At 41.1% G+C, this 19,693-nt stretch overlaps 2 protein-coding genes and 1 long non-coding RNA gene across 3 annotated transcripts; all 3 read left to right on the forward strand.

Moving 5' to 3' along the window:
* The first annotated feature begins 341 nt into the window (after positions 1–341).
* Positions 342–1,434, forward strand: LOC117184873 (uncharacterized). The gene is made up of 3 exons (XR_004470339.1): positions 342–650; positions 715–870; positions 935–1,434. It is a non-coding gene; the product is annotated as an uncharacterized lncRNA (long non-coding RNA).
* Positions 1,435–12,026: 10,592 nt separating this feature from the next.
* Positions 12,027–12,656, forward strand: LOC6899402 (E3 ubiquitin-protein ligase COP1-like). Its single transcript, XM_002136092.1, has one exon. The coding sequence runs from the start codon at positions 12,027–12,029 to the stop codon at positions 12,654–12,656; it is 630 nt and encodes a 209-aa protein (XP_002136128.1).
* Positions 12,657–17,701: 5,045 nt separating this feature from the next.
* On the forward strand, positions 17,702–18,331 carry LOC117185065 (E3 ubiquitin-protein ligase COP1-like). Its single transcript, XM_033384772.1, has one exon. The coding sequence runs from the start codon at positions 17,702–17,704 to the stop codon at positions 18,329–18,331; it is 630 nt and encodes a 209-aa protein (XP_033240663.1).
* The last annotated feature ends 1,362 nt before the right edge of the window (positions 18,332–19,693 follow it).

Here is a 19,693-nt window from a genome sequence, read left to right on the forward strand (position 1 = left end):
TAATGTCCGTTATGCTCGGAAAAGGCATAGTGTTGTTTTCGGAGTTCGCTCCCTGTAGAGTCACGGGATTCTAACATTTTAAAGTTTATGTAGTAGGAGTCGAGACGCGGTCAAACGAACCCCCCCACACTGCCATTTTCACCACAAATCTAATATACTTACCCCAATACTCATTTTGAGTATCGGGTATAATTAGCATCACCATCAGATCTCTGAAAACGAAAGAAGCATACAAACACACATTTTTGTCGAATCATATTGTGTGTGTATCTGTGTTTGGCTCATGATGACGCGTCAGTACCCGAACGCCAGAGCCGAAGTCTCTGGGGTGCTCAAGCTGGTAACCCTTCGTTTGACGCTTCGTTAGTGGTTATGTGTACATATAATATGGCGAATACCCGACGCTCCGCTGACGACCGCTGCCGCAGAGCAGCCATTTTCTTTACTTGTGCGTTCTGTTTATGTATGTAGAAATAGCCTATGTATCCGTTATGCCTGCGTTGACGTCAGTAAATAAGACGATTGCGCATTTTGAGTATCGGATATAAAAAGAGCCAGAGGTACAAAATTTCATAAAATTTCCGATAGAGTCGACGATGGAGTTGGAGCATTTCAACTCTATTATAACTCCAGAGCTTACCGATTTTTATGTGAGTGGTAGTCTATCCTTCTATGACAGCTAGTTGTTTTTTTTTCATTATTTTATTTTATTAGATCAACAAAATAAGGAGCTTATTGGGGACGAGCTCATCGATGGCATCCAGTTTAAAACATGTGCTGGATGATAAGCTAATTTTCGATTACAACGTGGACGGTACGTCGGGGAAGAGTTCTTTGAAAAATTTTAAATCATTTTAAATGTCCTGGAATGTAGGTTTAAAAAACTTTACAAATACATAATAATTAATTAATTAACATATCCATATTATTTCAGCGGCGGTGAACATGAAAATACACAACGAGCCAGCAGATAAAGTAATAAGGAAGGCTATTCATAATATTAAGAATAGCTATTTTCAAAAGGGCGCAAGGGATACAAAATACAAAGTATCCGTAGACAATAATGAATAATAATTTTTAATAAATAAAAATAGTTGGAAAAATAAACAATTGAATGTATTACTTTTTATATCTAAAGACACTAAGTTGTTATTGTGGGCTCAATCGAAAACCCGAAACACATAACATAAGCGAAGAGACAAAAAGTGTTCTGCTCAGTGAAAGACCATTTCTGAGTGGTCTTTTTCGGTTTTGTCAGTGACGAGACATCAATGGGAAAAAGTGTTGACCGTTTGCGAGCTATGCTTTTAAGGGATGCAAATTGACAGAACATGCACCAAACAACTACTGTTATGTAGAAGGTTGTATACCTATATTTACTGTATAAATTTGAGAAGATTTTGACAGAACAGTGGTAGGACGACGGCTGAATAATTTGAGGAACTTTTATGATGAGCCCATTCCTTCATCCAGCTTAGGAATTTATTTACTGGAGACATAACCCTCTCAGACAGAAGAAATATTTGCGTTAAGTCAAATTGAATATAAGGCTATAGTGATGCCATATTTAGGCGAGCTAATAGTGATGCCATTGCTACATCACGTACAAAATTAAGTTGCTTTGTTTTACTTTTTTAAAAATGATCTTTAAAAATCTCTATTAAAATTTCAAAAGGAGGTTTTTAGTCCGTAGGCACGCTAAGCACTCGTGCTATGCATGAATCGGGCATGCCCTTCACAACGGTGTGAAAAAAAACAAAAAAACAAAAAAATAGAGTTTTAAAGATTCCTTTTTTTTTTTTTTTTTTTTGTTATTAAGCGTTGAATCCGTACATTGCATATATCGTATCTTAACAACACAGGTAAATAGTATTAAGGAGACCAAACCTATTGCTTTATGCAAGAGGACTTATAGAGATATAATATAGTATAGTATATAGTAATAATAAAAAAAAAGTAATATTATAATATTGGGAGGGAAACTTAGAGTTGGCCAATAGTTTTGGCAAAACCCAATCTCTTCAACCGCCTCAAAGGCCTGGCAGGTAGTAATCGTCTGGCGAGCATACTATGGTGTCTAATTAGCCTGTCACTGTATCTGCTGGAATGCCTTCCAATCTGCTCCTCTACTGTATGCAGATTCAAGTCCCGATGTAGGGTGGAGCCGCGCACGTACCAAGGGCAGTTCGTTATTTGCCTCATGGCGCGATTCTGCAAGACCTGTATCCGTTTATAGTTCGATTTGGCAGCTATACCCCAAATCTGCACACCGTATAGCCAGATCGGGGCTACACAGTGTACATAAACTGCTCTTTTGGCTCTCAGTGACATGGTGCTTCTTCTGTTAATCAGCCACCGCAATTGCTGCATTCTTTGCCCACATTTACGAGCCGTAGCTTTCAAGTGTGGACCAAAAGTAAGACGCTTATCAAGGGTGATACCGAAATACTTTGCTTGCTTTGGTTGGTCCAAAGTTACGCCTTCAAGCTTTATGGGTGGGGTGTGGTCTATGAGCGCTTTCAGGGTGAAGCATGGATTGGTGGTCTTCAGTGGGTTGACTTTTAAATTCCATCTTTTGCACCAAGCTGCCAGAGAGTAGAGGTACTCTTGGAGACCATCTGCTGCCTCAAGGCGGCACTTGGAGCTGTAGAGCAGTGCTATATCGTCCGCATAGGTAGCAAGCAGAGCCTTACGGGGGGCCTCCATATGTTGCTCGCTTGGGGAGGGTAGATCTGCAGTATAGATAGAGTAAAGCAGCGGGCCAAGGACGCTGCCCTGTGGAACTCCAGCTCTCATTTGGCAAGGTATTGAATGTGTGTTCCTGAACCTGACCATAAACTGACGTCCTTCCAAGTATGATCGTAGGACACCGTAGTATGGTGCTGGGAACAGTTTTTTAATTTTGCTCAGTAGGCCGATATGCCAAACTCTATCGAAGGCTTGCTGCATATCAATAAAGACTGCATTGCAGTATTCTAGATCATCATAGGCCTGTAGGATGTGTCCTGCCAATCTGTGGACTTGCTCCACTGTGCCGTGTCCCTCCCGAAAGCCAAACTGATGATCCGGCAAGATACCGCGTTCCTTGATGATCCCACCAAGCCGATTGGCAAGAAGCCTTTCCCAGACCTTCGATAGGGAAGACAAGAGACTTATTGGCCGATACGACTCAGGGTCGTCCTCCGGTTTTCCAGGCTTATGGATCATCAGGATTGTTGCTATCTTCCACTGCTTAGGGAAAAACTGCATCCTTAACATGGCGTTAAAGATGAGCACTATGTAGAGTATCGCCCGAGTAGGCAATGCTTTCAGTGTGGAATTGCACACTCTGTCAATGCCAGGAGCCTTCTTCCTCGGTAGGGACTTGATGACTTCAACAATCTCCTCAGCCCTGGCTGGTTTAATGGGTAAGGCCATTTGTAGAGGTGTTTGCAGACTATCTTTTGTCTCTTTGTACTGCGCCTCCGTGGCGAATTGGTAATGGGTGAACCTGTCCCCTAAATGATGTGCAAACGAATTGGCCTGCTCTTCTTCGTTTCTAGCAAGTTCACCGTTGGGACACCGGATGGGAATCTGTCTGAACGGTTGTCTCTTAAGAGACTTAGTGGTCTTCCAAAGCGAATATCCAGCATCCACGGTGTAATCCATGGAAGCAAGCTTTTGTTCAAAGAAGTTGCTTCGAAGTTCTCTCAGGGTGTTTCGAAGTTGCTTGGCAGTCCGGTTCCATAGAATTCGGTCCCATGGGTCTTGAGATCGGATTGCGCGTCTTCGAAGTCTCCTTTTTTGTAACAAAAGCTCTCTGGCCTCTCTTGTAAGGACTATTCCATAGGCGGCGCTTGTCGGAGGATGCGAGGGCGTTGAGGCAGCTGCAGCCATGTGTATACTCTCTGTGATGTTATCTACAGCCATCTCGATATCTTCCTCAGAGTTTAGCGAGACGTTCAGTTGAATAGACCTCTCCAAATGTTGCCTAAATGCGAGCAGGTCAGTGTGCTTGGTGACTAGATGAGGGCTTGGATTTTCTATAATGCCATCTGTTTTAATGCTGATGACTAAGGCCAGATGGTCGGAGTCCAGATCCCAGCTCTGACTTATTGTTGCTCGAGAATCCGGAATACCATGGTGTACTGCGAAGTCTATGCAGGACGGCGTGTGATTGAGTACATATGGGTACCGGGCTGGTGATCCAGTTGCAAGGATCCTAGCGCCAGTAGCAGAGATGGCTTCCGCTAGCTCTCGCCCCCTAGGGGAATTGTAAGTGTCTCCCCACAGCCAGTGTCGGGCATTCCAGTCACCACCAACCAAATACCTTTGCCCGCAAGCACGGAGTGCATCAATGTAATGTCTTTCCTCAATCCTGACTCTGGGAGGGCAGTAAATGGCGCTGAACTCCACATCGCCCAGTCCTGTGGCTACTTTTACTGCTGACATTTGCATGCTGCGTGTCTCAATGACCCTTTGTGGAAAATGACGAAGCGAAGTCTTAACTAAAACCGCAACACCACCAACGCTATTATTATTCCGCGATGGCTTGAAGGCTGGATAGAAGGCATATCCATGTATTTTAACAGCTGCCCCTCTTTTAATTCTGATCTCCGTCAAAAGAAGAATGTCAACGCTATTCTTGTGCGCGAAGAGCTCAACCTCTTTTGCTTTCCGCGAAATGCCGTTAGCATTCCAGATGAGAACCTTTAGTGGCTTCATTGAGATGCTGAAACGTTGTATATCGCAGGAATAGGCGTTACCGCAGCCGCAAACCGTAGGAGGCATTCCACCGCAACTCGGATGAGTACCAATACGCGAGGGAGTGGCTTAATAAACTGACAAATATGCAGTGCGACACGGTGTCCCAGGCGCATGCCCCCAGAAAACTGGTGAGGATGGACTTTTCAGACACCACGAATCATGCGTCGAGGCCATGAGACTGAAGACTGGTGTTCCGAGTGTGGCACAGAAAGTGTGCCGATGATGCAGACCCGAAGGTTGGAAAAATTTGAGAAATAAGTCGCAAAATGAACTAAGCGCACGTCTTTTATAGGCTGCAGAGTCGCAGTAGCCATTCTGCTGCGTCGCTGCGACTGCGCATTCGTCTTATTTACTAGCGTCAAAAAATACTTCGGCTCTGGCGTTCGGGTACTGATGCGTCATCATGAGCCAAACAACGAGTACACACACAATAAGTTTCGACAAAAAAGTGTGTTTGTATGCTTCTTTCGTTTTCAGAGATCTGATGCTGATGCTATTTGATGAATTGAATGTACGGGTGCACACGAAGCAAAAAAAAACGAGGTGGAACGTTGTGAGTTGCTGCGGACACCGCAACTCTACGGTTATACCCGATACTAAGTCAGTATGGCTCTCCTCCGGCAGACGCCGCTAATATTTAACGACACGACAAAGAGTGCGTGCGAGAGAGACAGAAAATCAGTCTGAGCGTGACGTCGGGCGCTGCGTAGCCACTGCAAATTGATTTGTTCCTTTTGGCTATAAAAATGATCTGATCTGATCCAGATTCAGCAATCTGATAGATATGGTCATTATCTATGACTCTGCGTTTTTAGTTTTCTCAAATCTGCAATATTGTGGATGCAACAGATTTTCGTCCTTTGTGGGGGCGGAAGGGGGTGGGGCGAAATTCTGAGATATACGTTTTATAGTGACATCTTAAAGGAGTGTGTGTACCAAATTTGGTTACTCTAGCCTTAATAGTCTCTGAGATTTGTGGTTGCCTCAGTTTTGCGTCCTTTGCGGGGGCGGAAGGGGGTGTGGCGAAATTTGGACAGGAAACGGTCAAGGTCCGATATCACAGGAGTGTGGATACCAAATTTGGTTGCTCTGGCTTTTATAGGTTCTGAGATCCTTGAACTCATATTTTGCAATTGGCGAAACCGACCATGAAACCTGTGTGTTAGAGTGAGACAGAGCGAGAAAGTGTGAAATTGTTTTCGTGATTCTGGCTGTAATAATTATACGATCTGGTTCAGATTTTGCACTCTAGAAGATATAGGCATCTTCTACGATTCTGCGTTTTTGGTTTTCTCGTATCTTTAAAATTGTGGATGCCACAGATTTTCGCCCTTTGTGGGGGCGAAAGTGGGCGGGGCAAAGTTTTGAAATATTTTTGGAGCAGTGACATATCACAGAAGTCTGGATCCAAAACATCGTTGCTCTAGCTCTTATAGTCTTTGAGCATTAGGCGCTGAAGGGGACGGACAGACGGACAGACGGACGGACGGACAGACGGACAGACAGACATGGCTCAATCGACTCGGCTATTGATGCTGATCAAGAATATATATACTTTATGGGGTCGGAAACGATTCCTTCTGGACGTTACACACATCCACTTTCACCACAAATCTAATATACCCCAATACTCATTTTGAGTATCGGGTATAAAAAGATGGAGACAAAACGGCTCACCCACGAGGATGGCAAGAAGAAGATGGAGGACTTGAGGGCCTTCCTGGAGGAGCAACAGGCGATAGTAGGAGAAGGGGGCTATCGCGCCGATGCTTCTCGTCAGCGACGGGCGTCCTTGCTCTCGCGTGGCGACGAGGAGGATTGGTGCGATGGCTCCCAGTCCCTCCAGCTGCTGGCCTCGCCGTTGGTGTCGTCTTCACGTGTGGGAAGAAAGTCCACTCGGCCGTAATGACAGGGACCCGCGGAGGAGAAACCCCAGACCCGCCCCCACGACCTCCGCGGCAGGAATGGCGACGACGGAGGCAGCGACGGCGGGTAATTTTAAAACTTTGACGGTGGACGACGGAACTTATTCAACGGAAAATGAATGATTTACCACCAAATTCTGGGCATTCTCGTGGACGCGGGCGCGGAATAAAAAAGAAGGACAATGCAAACCGTGGCTTGGGTCTGCAGTTGGGGCAATCTTCTAACGAGGCTCGTCCGGATAAACCTGTCCCCCCAGCGGACGCGTTAAAAACGTCGCAGATCGTACCCAAGTCTAAGGATACTGAAGCTCAAGCCATTGAAGGTATTGGTTTTGTTCTTTTTCCACACAGCAACAAATCCTGGCGTTTACCGAAATTACCCGAAGTTCGCAAATGTTGTGTCAGGATCAAAAGATTGAAGCTAATAAACTCGAGCTCTGTCACTGGAGAGGCCACTGACCGTCCAAAAGCAGAATTTGAGGTCTTATTTCAACGGCATCCATTTTTAGATAGAAATTCCGTAGTGTTAGGAGATTTTAATTTATGCCTTCGTTCCCTTTCAGGTTGCTGTAAGAAAATTTATGAATTCCTTTCAGAAAGGAATTTTAGGTCATTGTTAGATTTGAACTCGTCCACAACCAATTGCGATACGCATATTGACTGGGCGTTTTCAAACATTTCCGATAGCAGGGCCACCGCGCGCACCTTTGAGACTATCTATAGTTATCATAGTGGAATTTTAGTTAATGTTAGAGAGGCAGAAGACTAAACTTTTTTGGTAATCAGGCATTAGTGTAAATATTTAATATTTTGTATTATTTAGCCGTATTCTGAATTATATTAATTCTTTAATCTTTACCTTTTTAAACCTTTTTCATTTTTATCCGTTTTATTATTTTGTTAATTAAGTTTAGGTTGAAATAGTTTTATTATTAATCATTTCTATGTATGTATATAGGTATTCTTGTTAGTTTAGATATTTTTTATAAAGGATTGGAATCCTTTTTTTAATTTTTGGGGAATATGGAGCTTAAAAATGATTTTAAAAGCAGCTCAAGTCGACTCGTAGGTCCCCAAGATTATATTTTGGCTAGAGTGACCCCATTGCATCGTGATGGCCTCCCCGTGGTGTTCCCTGGGTACCAATTTAATGTATTAAATTGGGAGCTAATTCGAGCGGCGTTTATGTATAAAATATATTTTATAACTTACATACATGTATGTAGATCATAAGCTCACGTATATACTGACTGAGTACCGGGTATAACGTAGAGCCGCGGCCTTTGCCGCGGCTCACAACGTTCCCCCTCGTTTAAAAATTATCTTTGAAACTCTATTAAAATTTCAAAAGGAGGTTTTTAGTCCGTAGGCACGCTAAGCACTCGTGCTATGCATGAATCGGGCATGCCCTTCACAACGGTGTGAAAAAAAAACAAAAAAATAGAGTTTTAAAGATTCCTTCATAATTTAATTTTTTGTATTCACATTTCATCAGAAAATAAAAATGTCTGAAAGTCCTTCGCGAAAAATTAAACGTCTCACTTTCACCACAAGTGGTAAGTCTCTAAATATATATTTAAAAATTAAAGTACACCGAAATTATCAAAATTTTACATTTCAGAGAACAAACCAAATTGTAATTGTGCTAGATTGGTGACGGCTGCTGTGGAGCGCATGAAGGCCTCAGTGACGGCTGCTGCGGAGCGCATGGAGGGAACAATGACTGCCCTTCTAACTGAAATGCGCACTTTACGGAGTATGATTTCTTTTAACTTGAAATATGAACTATGAACTAAATTGTACATTGGTTTTCAGATCAACAAAATACATCGATTCAACAAATGCCTGTGCTGGTTGAAGCAGTCGCAGAGCAGGCTGGTACTTTAAAAAGTCCAGTCAGTCGCAAAATGTTTCCCTGTTTTAACTTTTGGACTTTTCAGACACCACGAATCATGCGTCGAGGCTATAGTTTGGCCTCGAGGCCATGAGACTGAAGACTGGTGTTCCGAGTGTGGCACAGAAAGTGTGCCGATGATGCAGACCCGAAGGTTGGAAAAATTTGAGAAATAAGTCGCAAAATGAACTAAGCGCACGTCTTTTATAGGCTGCAGAGTCGCAGTAGCCATTCTGCTGCGTCGCTGCGACTGCGCATTCGTCTTATTTACTGGCGTCAATAAAGACTTCGGCTCTGGCGTTCGGGTACTGATGCGTCATCATGAGCCAAACAACGAGTACACACACAATAAGTTTCGACAAAAATGTGTGTTTGTATGCTTCTTTCGTTTTCAGAGATCTGATGCTGATGCTATTTGAATATTTGAATGTATGGGTGCACACGCATTCTCACGTACTTTGCGTGTGTTTGTTCTAGTATTGCTGCCCTCTAGTACCAGCTGGTCGTCTTATTTACCGGCGTCAATGAAGACTTCGGCTCTGGCGTTCGGGTACTGACGCGTCATCATGAGCCAAACGCAGAGAGAACATCTTTGCATGTGTTAGTACACACACAATATGTTTCGACAAAAATGTGTGTTTGTATGCTTCTTTCGTTTTCAGAGATATCTCTGAAAGAGGCAGAAAAAGTGGCAGAAAACGTGGAAGAAAAAGAAATTCTGATAGAAGAGGAGGAATTCATCTATGAGAATCGCAAAACTCAGCCAAATGAATCGTCATTAAATGACAAACTTAGGCAGTGGTCTATGAAGCATAGGCCAACGCGTGAATGTGCACTTGATTTAGTAGGTATTTTGAAAGCGGAAAAGTATTTCCAGTCGGTATATTTTTAGGGAAAAGTAAGCCCCATAGCTGTGAAGAGTTTTTAGCAAAATTTTGTCTAGAATTTAAAGCGTTAAGGAATGGCAGGCTCACCATTTGTGGCAGAGATATAAATATAGTTATTAGGGCAGTAGTTTGCGATGCTCCAGCAAGAGCGTTTATAAGCGGCACGCCAGGACACACATCTCGTCATGGCTGTGCAAAATGTACACAAATAGCTAGAAAGGTAGACCGAATTTTGACTTATAGTACTACCTCAGGAGCTTTAATTACTAATGAAGATTTTGCGCTTAGACGATATCCTTGTCACCATAGCAGCCAATATTTAAATTGTAGGTCAATATTAGAAGAAATTGATATTTCCATGGTGACACAGATTCCATTAGATTGAAAATTCTGAGAAATTCTGAGATATACGTTTTATAGTGACATCTTAAAGGAGTGTGTGTACCAAATTTGGTTACTCTAGCCTTAATAGTCTCTGAGATTTGTGGTTGCCTCAGATTTTCGTCCTTTGCGGGGGCGGAAGGGGGTGTGGCGAAATTTGGACAGGAAACGGTCAAGGTCCGATATCACAGGAGTGTGGATACCAAATTTGGTTGCTCTAGCTCTTATGGGTTCTCAGATCCTTGAACTCATATTTTGCAATTGGCAAAACCGACCATGAAACCTGTGTGTTAGAGTGAGACAGAGCGAGAAAGAGTGAAATTGTTTTCGTGATTCTGGCTATAATAATTATACGATCTGGTTCAGATTTTGCACTCTGTAAGATATAGTGATCTTCTACGATGCTGCGTTTTTAGTTTTCTCGTATCTTTAAAATTGTGGATGCCACAGATTTTCGCCCTTTGTGGGGGCGGAAGTGGGCGGGGCAAAGTTTTTAAATATTTTTGTAGCAGTGACATATCACAGAAGTCTGGATCCAAAACATCGTTGCTCTAGCTCTTATAGTCTTTGAGCATTAGGCGCTGAAGGGGACGGACAGACGGACAGACGGACAGACGGACGGACGGACAGACGGACAGACGGACGGACGGACAGACAGACAGGGCTCAATCGACTCGGCTATTGATGCTGATCAAGAATATATATACTTTATAGGGTCGGAAACGATTCCTTCTGGACGTTACACACATCCACTTTCACCACAAATCTAATATACCCCAATACTCATTTTGAGTATCGGGTATAAAAAGTTCACAGAAATCCTAAGATAGTGGGTAGTAAGTGTTATGTTAAGTGTTATTTTGTCAGTAAAGGAACCAGATAATTTTTTTTTATATTAACGGAAATATTCCAATTATGGTGAAAGGGTTTTTCGAAGAAGAGGGAGGGGCAATTATAGGGCAAAGGCTTTCAAATATTAGGAGCTTCTATGAGGAACCTATAACCTCAATCGGATTAGGAATTGTTTTAGTAGATAATGAATTCATAGAATTAGAGGAGAGATTTCAATTTCTAGATTTGCAAAGTACAGCCGTAGGTTTACCTTATGAGGGAATTATTTTAGTCATTCCATTGCTTCATCATTGTATTTAAAATTTAATATATATTCACTACCTAAAATTAGCAGATTTTACTGGGGGTGTTTAGTCCGTAGGCGTGTTTTTCAACATGAATCGGGCAAAAAAACTATATATATATGTACATATATATCTGTGCAGATTTTAGACAAAAATATTGTAAATCACTTATTTTAGAAGGATGGCATCACCGCGAAAAATTTTACGCTATTCTATGCAAAGCAATGGTAAGTATATTTTAAAATATTTCTTAATAAACAAAAAAGCTAATACGATTTTTCCAGAAAATGAGAAAGGTAAAACCTGCTCCGACGTTTTAGAGGAGCTCAAAAAAACGACGGGTAAATAGAAACTTTGTTTCCAATGAATAGTGGAATGAAAACATCTAAATAACTATTTAGATACTTTTAGAAACTCTGCAACAGAAGAATGCAGTTATTCGTGGTAAGACTAATAAAGATTAATAGAAAAATATTTTTATAATCAAATTAATTAACAACATTGTTTTTAGATCAATGGAATGCAGTGATCCAAATTTTAGCGGATCAAACTGTTTTAATAAAGCAGCTGGTAAAGGAGAAGGGGGAATTGAATCCCATTCGGGGACAGTTCCCTATAAAACGTGAGGAAGAGCTTGTTGAACTGTAAGAAAAAATAAAATTAAATAGGGACATTTTTGTAAGTATATCTAAACTCTAAATTTTATGACTTTTTTCTCTGTCTTATCTTTATATTTTAATGTTTCACTTACAGATAACACCAATGAAATCGATTCTCAAGCCAGCTGGCGTTTTGAGCGGCTTAAACTTTATTTTGAGTGAGGTATTTTGTGTTGGCCGGACTCCGTTCTGGTATTTTTCAGGGTTGTAATAATAGTTTTGCTATCGATTGTTCCTGGTAAAATTTTTCTGAATTATGTGAATATTCAAATTGTTGTGCCATAAGTCCAATTTCATTGCACATTACGACCCATTGCGTGTCAGACACTCCACGCTCTATTTCGGTGACCCTTGATTTTGGACATCGCAATTTAAATGTAAATATTAATATAGACAGTATGAGCAGCGAGAATTTGCAGGTTAGCTCTAGCACCGGAACCAGCACACAATCTTCGCAATCTACCCCGAATGCTTCAGTCTCCAGCAACATATCCGATGGAGAGAACTCGGGCTCAAGGGCTGCTCCCCCCATGGTGACTGCTGGAGGAATTCTAAATCGCATCGTTTCGGGAATTAGGTCTGCGTACCTTGAGATACTAGTCCGGATACCAATGGTGGTGCCCCGTAATAATCGCTCCGATTCAACATCGAATCGTGCTCCAGAGGCGGCGATTGGCTTGCGCACTCCCAACTCCCTCTCAACAGACAGGATTAGGGCCCCATCTACCAGTCGGCGTCGCCGCCACGCCAGCACCAATACCGCTACCACAGGTCCCACTGCATCGGATGCCGAAGTCAGCGGTCCGTCGAGACCGAAGCGCCAGCGCACCGACTCAAACGAGTCCTTGGAAGAAACCTACAATTGCCCCATTTGTTTCGAGAGCGTATCGAGCCGAGATCCAGTGGCCACCAAATGCGGACACGTTTTCTGCCGCCAATGCATTCGCACTGTCATACGCCGCTTTCACAAGTGTCCCGTGTGCAGGATGCGCTCGACCCTGAGGCAGCTTAAATCTATTACTATGTAGACCTGTCCTTCAAGTCATCCCAAGATCCTCCCTACAGCAACAAATCCTGGCGTTTACCGAAATTACCCGAAGTTCGCACGACCTCCGCGGCAGGAATGGCGACGACGGAGGGTAATTTTAAAACTTTGACGGTGGACGACGGAACTTATTCAACGGAAAATGAATGATTTACCACCAAATTCTGGGCATTCTCGTGGACGCGGGCGCGGAATAAAAAAGAAGGACAATGCAAACCGTGGCTTGGGTCTGCAGTTGGGGCAATCTTCTAACGAGGCTCGTCCGGATAAACCTGTCCCCCCAGCGGACGCGTTAAAAACGTCGCAGATCGTACCCAAGTCTAAGGATACTGAAGCTCAAGCCATTGAAGGTATTGGTTTTGTTCTTTTTCCACACAGCAACAAATCCTGGCGTTTACCGAAATTACCCGAAGTTCGCAAATGTTGTGTCAGGATCAAAAGATTGAAGCTAATAAACTCGAGCTCTGTCACTGGAGAGGCCACTGACCGTCCAAAAGCAGAATTTGAGGTCTTATTTCAACGGCATCCATTTTTAGATAGAAATTCCGTAGTGTTAGGAGATTTTAATTTATGCCTTCGTTCCCTTTCAGGTTGCTGTAAGAAAATTTATGAATTCCTTTCAGAAAGGAATTTTAGGTCATTGTTAGATTTGAACTCGTCCACAACCAATTGCGATACGCATATTGACTGGGCGTTTTCAAACATTTCCGATAGCAGGGCCACCGCGCGCACCTTTGAGACTATCTATAGTTATCATAGTGGAATTTTAGTTAATGTTAGAGAGGCAGAAGACTAAACTTTTTTGGTAATCAGGCATTAGTGTAAATATTTAATATTTTGTATTATTTAGCCGTATTCTGAATTATATTAATTCTTTAATCTTTACCTTTGTTAAACCTTTTTCATTTTTATCCGTTTTATTATTTTGTTAATTAAGTTTAGGTTGAAATAGTTTTATTATTAATCATTTCTATGTATGTATATAGGTATTCTTGTTAGTTTAGATATTTTTTATAAAGGATTGGAATCCTTTTTTTAATTTTTGGGGAATATGGAGCTTAAAAATGCTTTTAAAAGCAGCTCAAGTCGACTCGTAGGTCCCCAAGATTATATTTTGGCTAGAGTGACCCCATTGCATCGTGATGGCCTCCCCGTGGTGTTCCCTGGGTACCAATTTAATGTATTAAATTGGGAGCTAATTCGAGCGGCGTTTATGTATAAAATATATTTTATAACTTACATACATGTATGTAGATCATAAGCTCACGTATATACTGACTGAGTACCGGGTATAACGTAGAGCCGCGGCCTTTGCCGCGGCTCACAACGTTCCCCCTCGTTTAAAAATTATCTTTGAAACTCTATTAAAATTTCAAAAGGAGGTTTTTAGTCCGTAGGCACGCTAAGCACTCGTGCTATGCATGAATCGGGCATGCCCTTCACAGCGGTGTGAAAAAAAAACAAAAAAATAGAGTTTTAAAGATTCGTTCATAATTTAATTTTTTGTATTCACATTTCATCAGAAAATAAAAATGTCTGAAAGTCCTTCGCGAAAAATTAAACGTCTCACTTTCACCACAAGTGGTAAGTCTCTAAATATATATTTAAAAATTAAAGTACACCGAAATTATCAAAATTTTACATTTCAGAGAACAAACCAAATTGTAATTGTGCTAGATTGGTGACGGCTGCTGTGGAGCGCATGAAGGCCTCAGTGACGGCTGCTGCGGAGCGCATGGAGGGAACAATGACTGCCCTTCTAACTGAAATGCGCACTTTACGGAGTATGATTTCTTTTAACTTGAAATATGAACTATGAACTAAATTGTACATTGGTTTTCAGATCAACAAAATACATCGATTCAACAAATGCCTGTGCTGGTTGAAGCAGTCGCAGAGCAGGCTGGTACTTTAAAAAGTCCAGTCAGTCGCAAAATGTTTCCCTGTTTTAACTTTTGGACTTTTCAGACACCACGAATCATGCGTCGAGGCTATAGTTTGGCCTCGAGGCCATGAGACTGAAGACTGGTGTTCCGAGTGTGGCACAGAAAGTGTGCCGATGATGCAGACCCGAAGGTTGGAAAAATTTGAGAAATAAGTCGCAAAATGAACTAAGCGCACGTCTTTTATAGGCTGCAGAGTCGCAGTAGCCATTCTGCTGCGTCGCTGCGACTGCGCATTCGTCTTATTTACTGGCGTCAATAAAGACTTCGGCTCTGGCGTTCGGGTACTGATGCGTCATCATGAGCCAAACAACGAGTACACACACAATAAGTTTCGACAAAAATGTGTGTTTGTATGCTTCTTTCGTTTTCAGAGATCTGATGCTGATGCTATTTGAATATTTGAATGTATGGGTGCACACGCATTCTCACGTACTTTGCGTGTGTTTGTTCTAGTATTGCTGCCCTCTAGTACCAGCTGGTCGTCTTATTTACCGGCGTCAATGAAGACTTCGGCTCTGGCGTTCGGGTACTGACGCGTCATCATGAGCCAAACGCAGAGAGAACATCTTTGCATGTGTTAGTACACACACAATATGTTTCGACAAAAATGTGTGTTTGTATGCTTCTTTCGTTTTCAGAGATATCTCTGAAAGAGGCAGAAAAAGTGGCAGAAAACGTGGAAGAAAAAGAAATTCTGATAGAAGAGGAGGAATTCATCTATGAGAATCGCAAAACTCAGCCAAATGAATCGTCATTAAATGACAAACTTAGGCAGTGGTCTATGAAGCATAGGCCAACGCGTGAATGTGCACTTGATTTAGTAGGTATTTTGAAAGCGGAAAAGTATTTCCAGTCGGTATATTTTTAGGGAAAAGTAAGCCCCATAGCTGTGAAGAGTTTTTAGCAAAATTTTGTCTAGAATTTAAAGCGTTAAGGAATGGCAGGCTCACCATTTGTGGCAGAGATATAAATATAGTTATTAGGGCAGTAGTTTGCGATGCTCCAGCAAGAGCGTTTATTAGCGGCACGCCAGGACACACATCTCGTCATGGCTGTGCAAAATGTACACAAATAGCTAGAAAGGTAGACCGAATTTTGACTTATAGTACTACCTCAGGAGCTTTAATTACTAATGAAGATTTTGCGCTTAGACGATATCCTTGTCACCATAGCAGCCAATATTTAAATTGTAGGTCAATATTAGAAGAAATTGATATTTCCATGGTGACACAGATTCCATTAGATTGTATGCATTTGGTAGAGTTAGGAGTGATGCGTAAGATTTTGTTAAGGTTTGTAAATAATAAGCTGGTCGTAAAAAGTTCGACAGAATCAAAGAAACGCATTTCAGATAAGCTAGTGTTCCTAAAAAAGTTCATTCCGCGAGAGTTTGCGCGTAAGCCTAGGTCTTTAGATGAATTGTGTAATTGGAAGGCCACGGAGTTTAGACAATTTTTGCTGTACACGGGAATTATTGCCTTCAAAAACGAAGTCAGTGATGACCTTTATTATAAATTCCTTTTATTACATTGCACATATAGAATGCTTTGCAGCTCTAAAATTCGTGAATACAATAAAGAAAATTGTCAACGAATTTTAGATCTCTTTGTGCACAATTTTCCAATTGTATTCGGTGAAAACAGCGTGTCTAGTAAAAGCCTAGTAAAATTCTTGAACAAATATTTAGAAAAATTTTTGAAGACAGGATAGAAAAAAAAGTTCACAGAAATCCTAAGATAGTGGGTAGTAAGTGTTATGTTAAGTGTTATTTTGTCAGTAAAGGAACCAGATAATTTTTTTTTATATTAACGGAAATATTCCAATTATGGTGAAAGGGTTTTCTGAAGAAGAGGGAGGGGCAATTATAGGGCAAAGGCTTTCAAATATTAGGAGCTTCTATGAGGAACCTATAACCTCAATCGGATTAGGAATTGTTTTAGTAGATAATGAATTCATAGAATTAGAGGAGAGATTTCAATTTCTAGATTTGCAAAGTACAGCCGTAGGTTTACCTTATGAGGGAATTATTTTAGTCATTCCATTGCTTCATCATTGTATTTAAAATTTAATATATATTCACTACCTAAAATTAGCAGATTTTACTGGGGGTGTTTAGTCCGTAGGCGTGTTTTTCAACATGAATCGGGCAAAAAAACTATATATATATGTACATATATATCTGTGCAGATTTTAGACAAAAATATTGTAAATCACTTATTTTAGAAGGATGGCATCACCGCGAAAAATTTTACGCTATTCTATGCAAAGCAATGGTAAGTATATTTTAAAATATTTCTTAATAAACAAAAAAGCTAATACGATTTTTCCAGAAAATGAGAAAGGTAAAACCTGCTCCGACGTTTTAGAGGAGCTCAAAAAAACGACGGGTAAATAGAAACTTTGTTTCCAATGAATAGTGGAATGAAAACATCTAAATAACTATTTAGATACTTTTAGAAACTCTGCAACAGAAGAATGCAGTTATTCGTGGTAAGACTAATAAAGATTAATAGAAAAATATTTTTATAATCAAATTAATTAACAACATTGTTTTTAGATCAATGGAATGCAGTGATCCAAATTTTAGCGGATCAAACTGTTTTAATAAAGCAGCTGGAAAAGGAGAAGGGGGAATTCCCTATAAAACGTGAGGAAGAGCTTGTTGAACTGGAAGAAAAAATAAAATTAAATAGGGACATTTATGTAAGTATATCTAAACTCTAAATTTTATGACTTTTTTCTCTGTCTTATCTTTATATTTTAATGTTTCACTTACAGATAACACCAATGAAATCGATTCTCAAGCCAGCTGGCGTTTTGAGCGGCTTAAACTTTATTTTGAGTGAGGTATTTTGTGTTGGCCGGACTCCGTTCTGGTATTTTTCAGGGTTGTAATAATAGTTTTGCTATCGATTGTTCCTGGTAAAATTTTTCTGAATTATGTGAATATTCGAATTGTTGTGCCATAAGTCCGATTTCATTGCACATTACGACCCATTGCGTGTCAGACACTCCACGCTCTATTTCGGTGACCCTTGATTTTGGACATCGCAATTTAAATGTAAATATTAATATAGACAGTATGAGCAGCGAGAATTTGCAGGTTAGCTCTAGCACCGGAACCAGCACACAATCTTCGCAATCTACCCCGAATGCTTCAGTCTCCAGCAACATATCCGATGGAGAGAACTCGGGCTCAAGGGCTGCTCCTCCCATGGTGACTGCTGGAGGAATTCTAAATCGCATCGTTTCGGGAATTAGGTCTGCGTACCTTGAGATACTAGTCCGGATACCAATGGTGGTGCCCCGTAATAATCGCTCCGATTCAACATCGAATCGTGCTCCAGAGGCGGCGATTGGCTTGCGCACTCCCAACTCCCTCTCAATAGACAGGATTAGGGCCCCATCTACCAGTCGGCGTCGCCGCCACGCCAGCACCAATACCGCTACCACAGGTCCCACTGCATCGGATGCCGAAGTCAGCGGTCCGTCGAGACCGAAGCGCCAGCGCACCGACTCAAACGAGTCCTTGGAAGAAACCTACAATTGCCCCATTTGTTTCGAGAGCGTATCGAGCCGAGATCCAGTGGCCACCAAATGCGGACACGTTTTCTGCTGCCAATGCATTCGCACTGTCATACGCCGCTTTCACAAGTGTCCCGTGTGCAGGATGCGCTCGACCCTGAGGCAGCTTAAATCTATTACTATGTAGACCTGTCCTTCAAGTCATCCCAAGATCCTCCCTACAGCAACAAATCCTGGCGTTTACCGAAATTACCCGAAGTTCGCAAATGTTGTGTCAGAATCAAAAGATTGAAGCTAATAAACTCGAGCTCTGTCTCTGGAGAGGCCACTGATCGTCCAAAAGCAGAATTGTAGGTCTTATTTCAACGGCATCCATTTTTAGATAGAAATTCCGTAGTGTTAGGAGATTTTAATTTATGCCTTCGTTCCCTTTCAGGTTGCTGTAAGAAAATTTATGAATTCCTTTCAGAAAGGAATTGTAGGTCATTGTTAGATTTGAACTCGTCCACAACCAATTGCGATACGCATATTGACTGGGCGTTTTCAAACATTTCCGATAGCAGGGCCACCGCGCGCACCTTTGAGACTATCTATAGTTATCATAGTGGAATTTTAGTTTATGTTAGAGAGGCAGAAGACTAAACTTTTTTGGTAATCAGGCATAATATTTTGTATTATTTAGCCGTATTCTGAATTATATTAATTCTTTAATCTTTACCTTTGTTAAACCTTTTTCATTTTTATCCGTTTTATTATTTTGTTAATTAAGTTTAGGTTGAAATAGTTTTATTATTAATCATTTCTATGTATGTATATAGGTATTCTTGTTAGTTTAGATATTTTTTATAAAGGATTGGAATCCTTTTTTTAATTTTTGGGGAATATGGAGCTTAAAAATGCTTTTAAAAGCAGCTCAAGTCGACTCGTAGGTCCCCAAGATTATATTTTGGCTAGAGTGACCCCATTGCATCGTGATGGCCTCCCCGTGGTGTTCCCTGGGTACCAATTTAATGTATTAAATTGGGAGCTAATTCGAGCGGCGTTTATGTATAAAATATATTTTATAACTTACATACATGTATGTAGATCATAAGCTCACGTATATACTGACTGAGTACCGGGTATAACGTAGAGCCGCGGCCTTTGCCGCGGCTCACAACGTTCCCCCTCGTTTAAAAATTATCTTTGAAACTCTATTAAAATTTCAAAAGGAGGTTTTTAGTCCGTAGGCACGCTAAGCACTCGTGCTATGCATGAATCGGGCATGCCCTTCACAACGGTGTGAAAAAAAACAAAAAAATAGAGTTTTAAAGATTCCTTCATAATTTAATTTTTTGTATTCACATTTCATCAGAAAATAAAAATGTCTGAAAGTCCTTCGCGAAAAATTAAACGTCTCACTTTCACCACAAGTGGTAAGTCTCTAAATATATATTTAAAAATTAAAGTACACCGAAATTATCAAAATTTTACATTTCAGAGAACAAACCAAATTGTAATTGTGCTAGTTTGGTGACGGCTGCTGTGGAGCGCATGGAGGGAACAATGA

This window comes from Drosophila pseudoobscura, chromosome X, assembly GCF_009870125.1.
Source record: "Drosophila pseudoobscura strain MV-25-SWS-2005 chromosome X, UCI_Dpse_MV25, whole genome shotgun sequence".
In the NCBI taxonomy this organism is placed as follows: Eukaryota; Metazoa; Arthropoda; class Insecta; order Diptera; family Drosophilidae; genus Drosophila; species Drosophila pseudoobscura.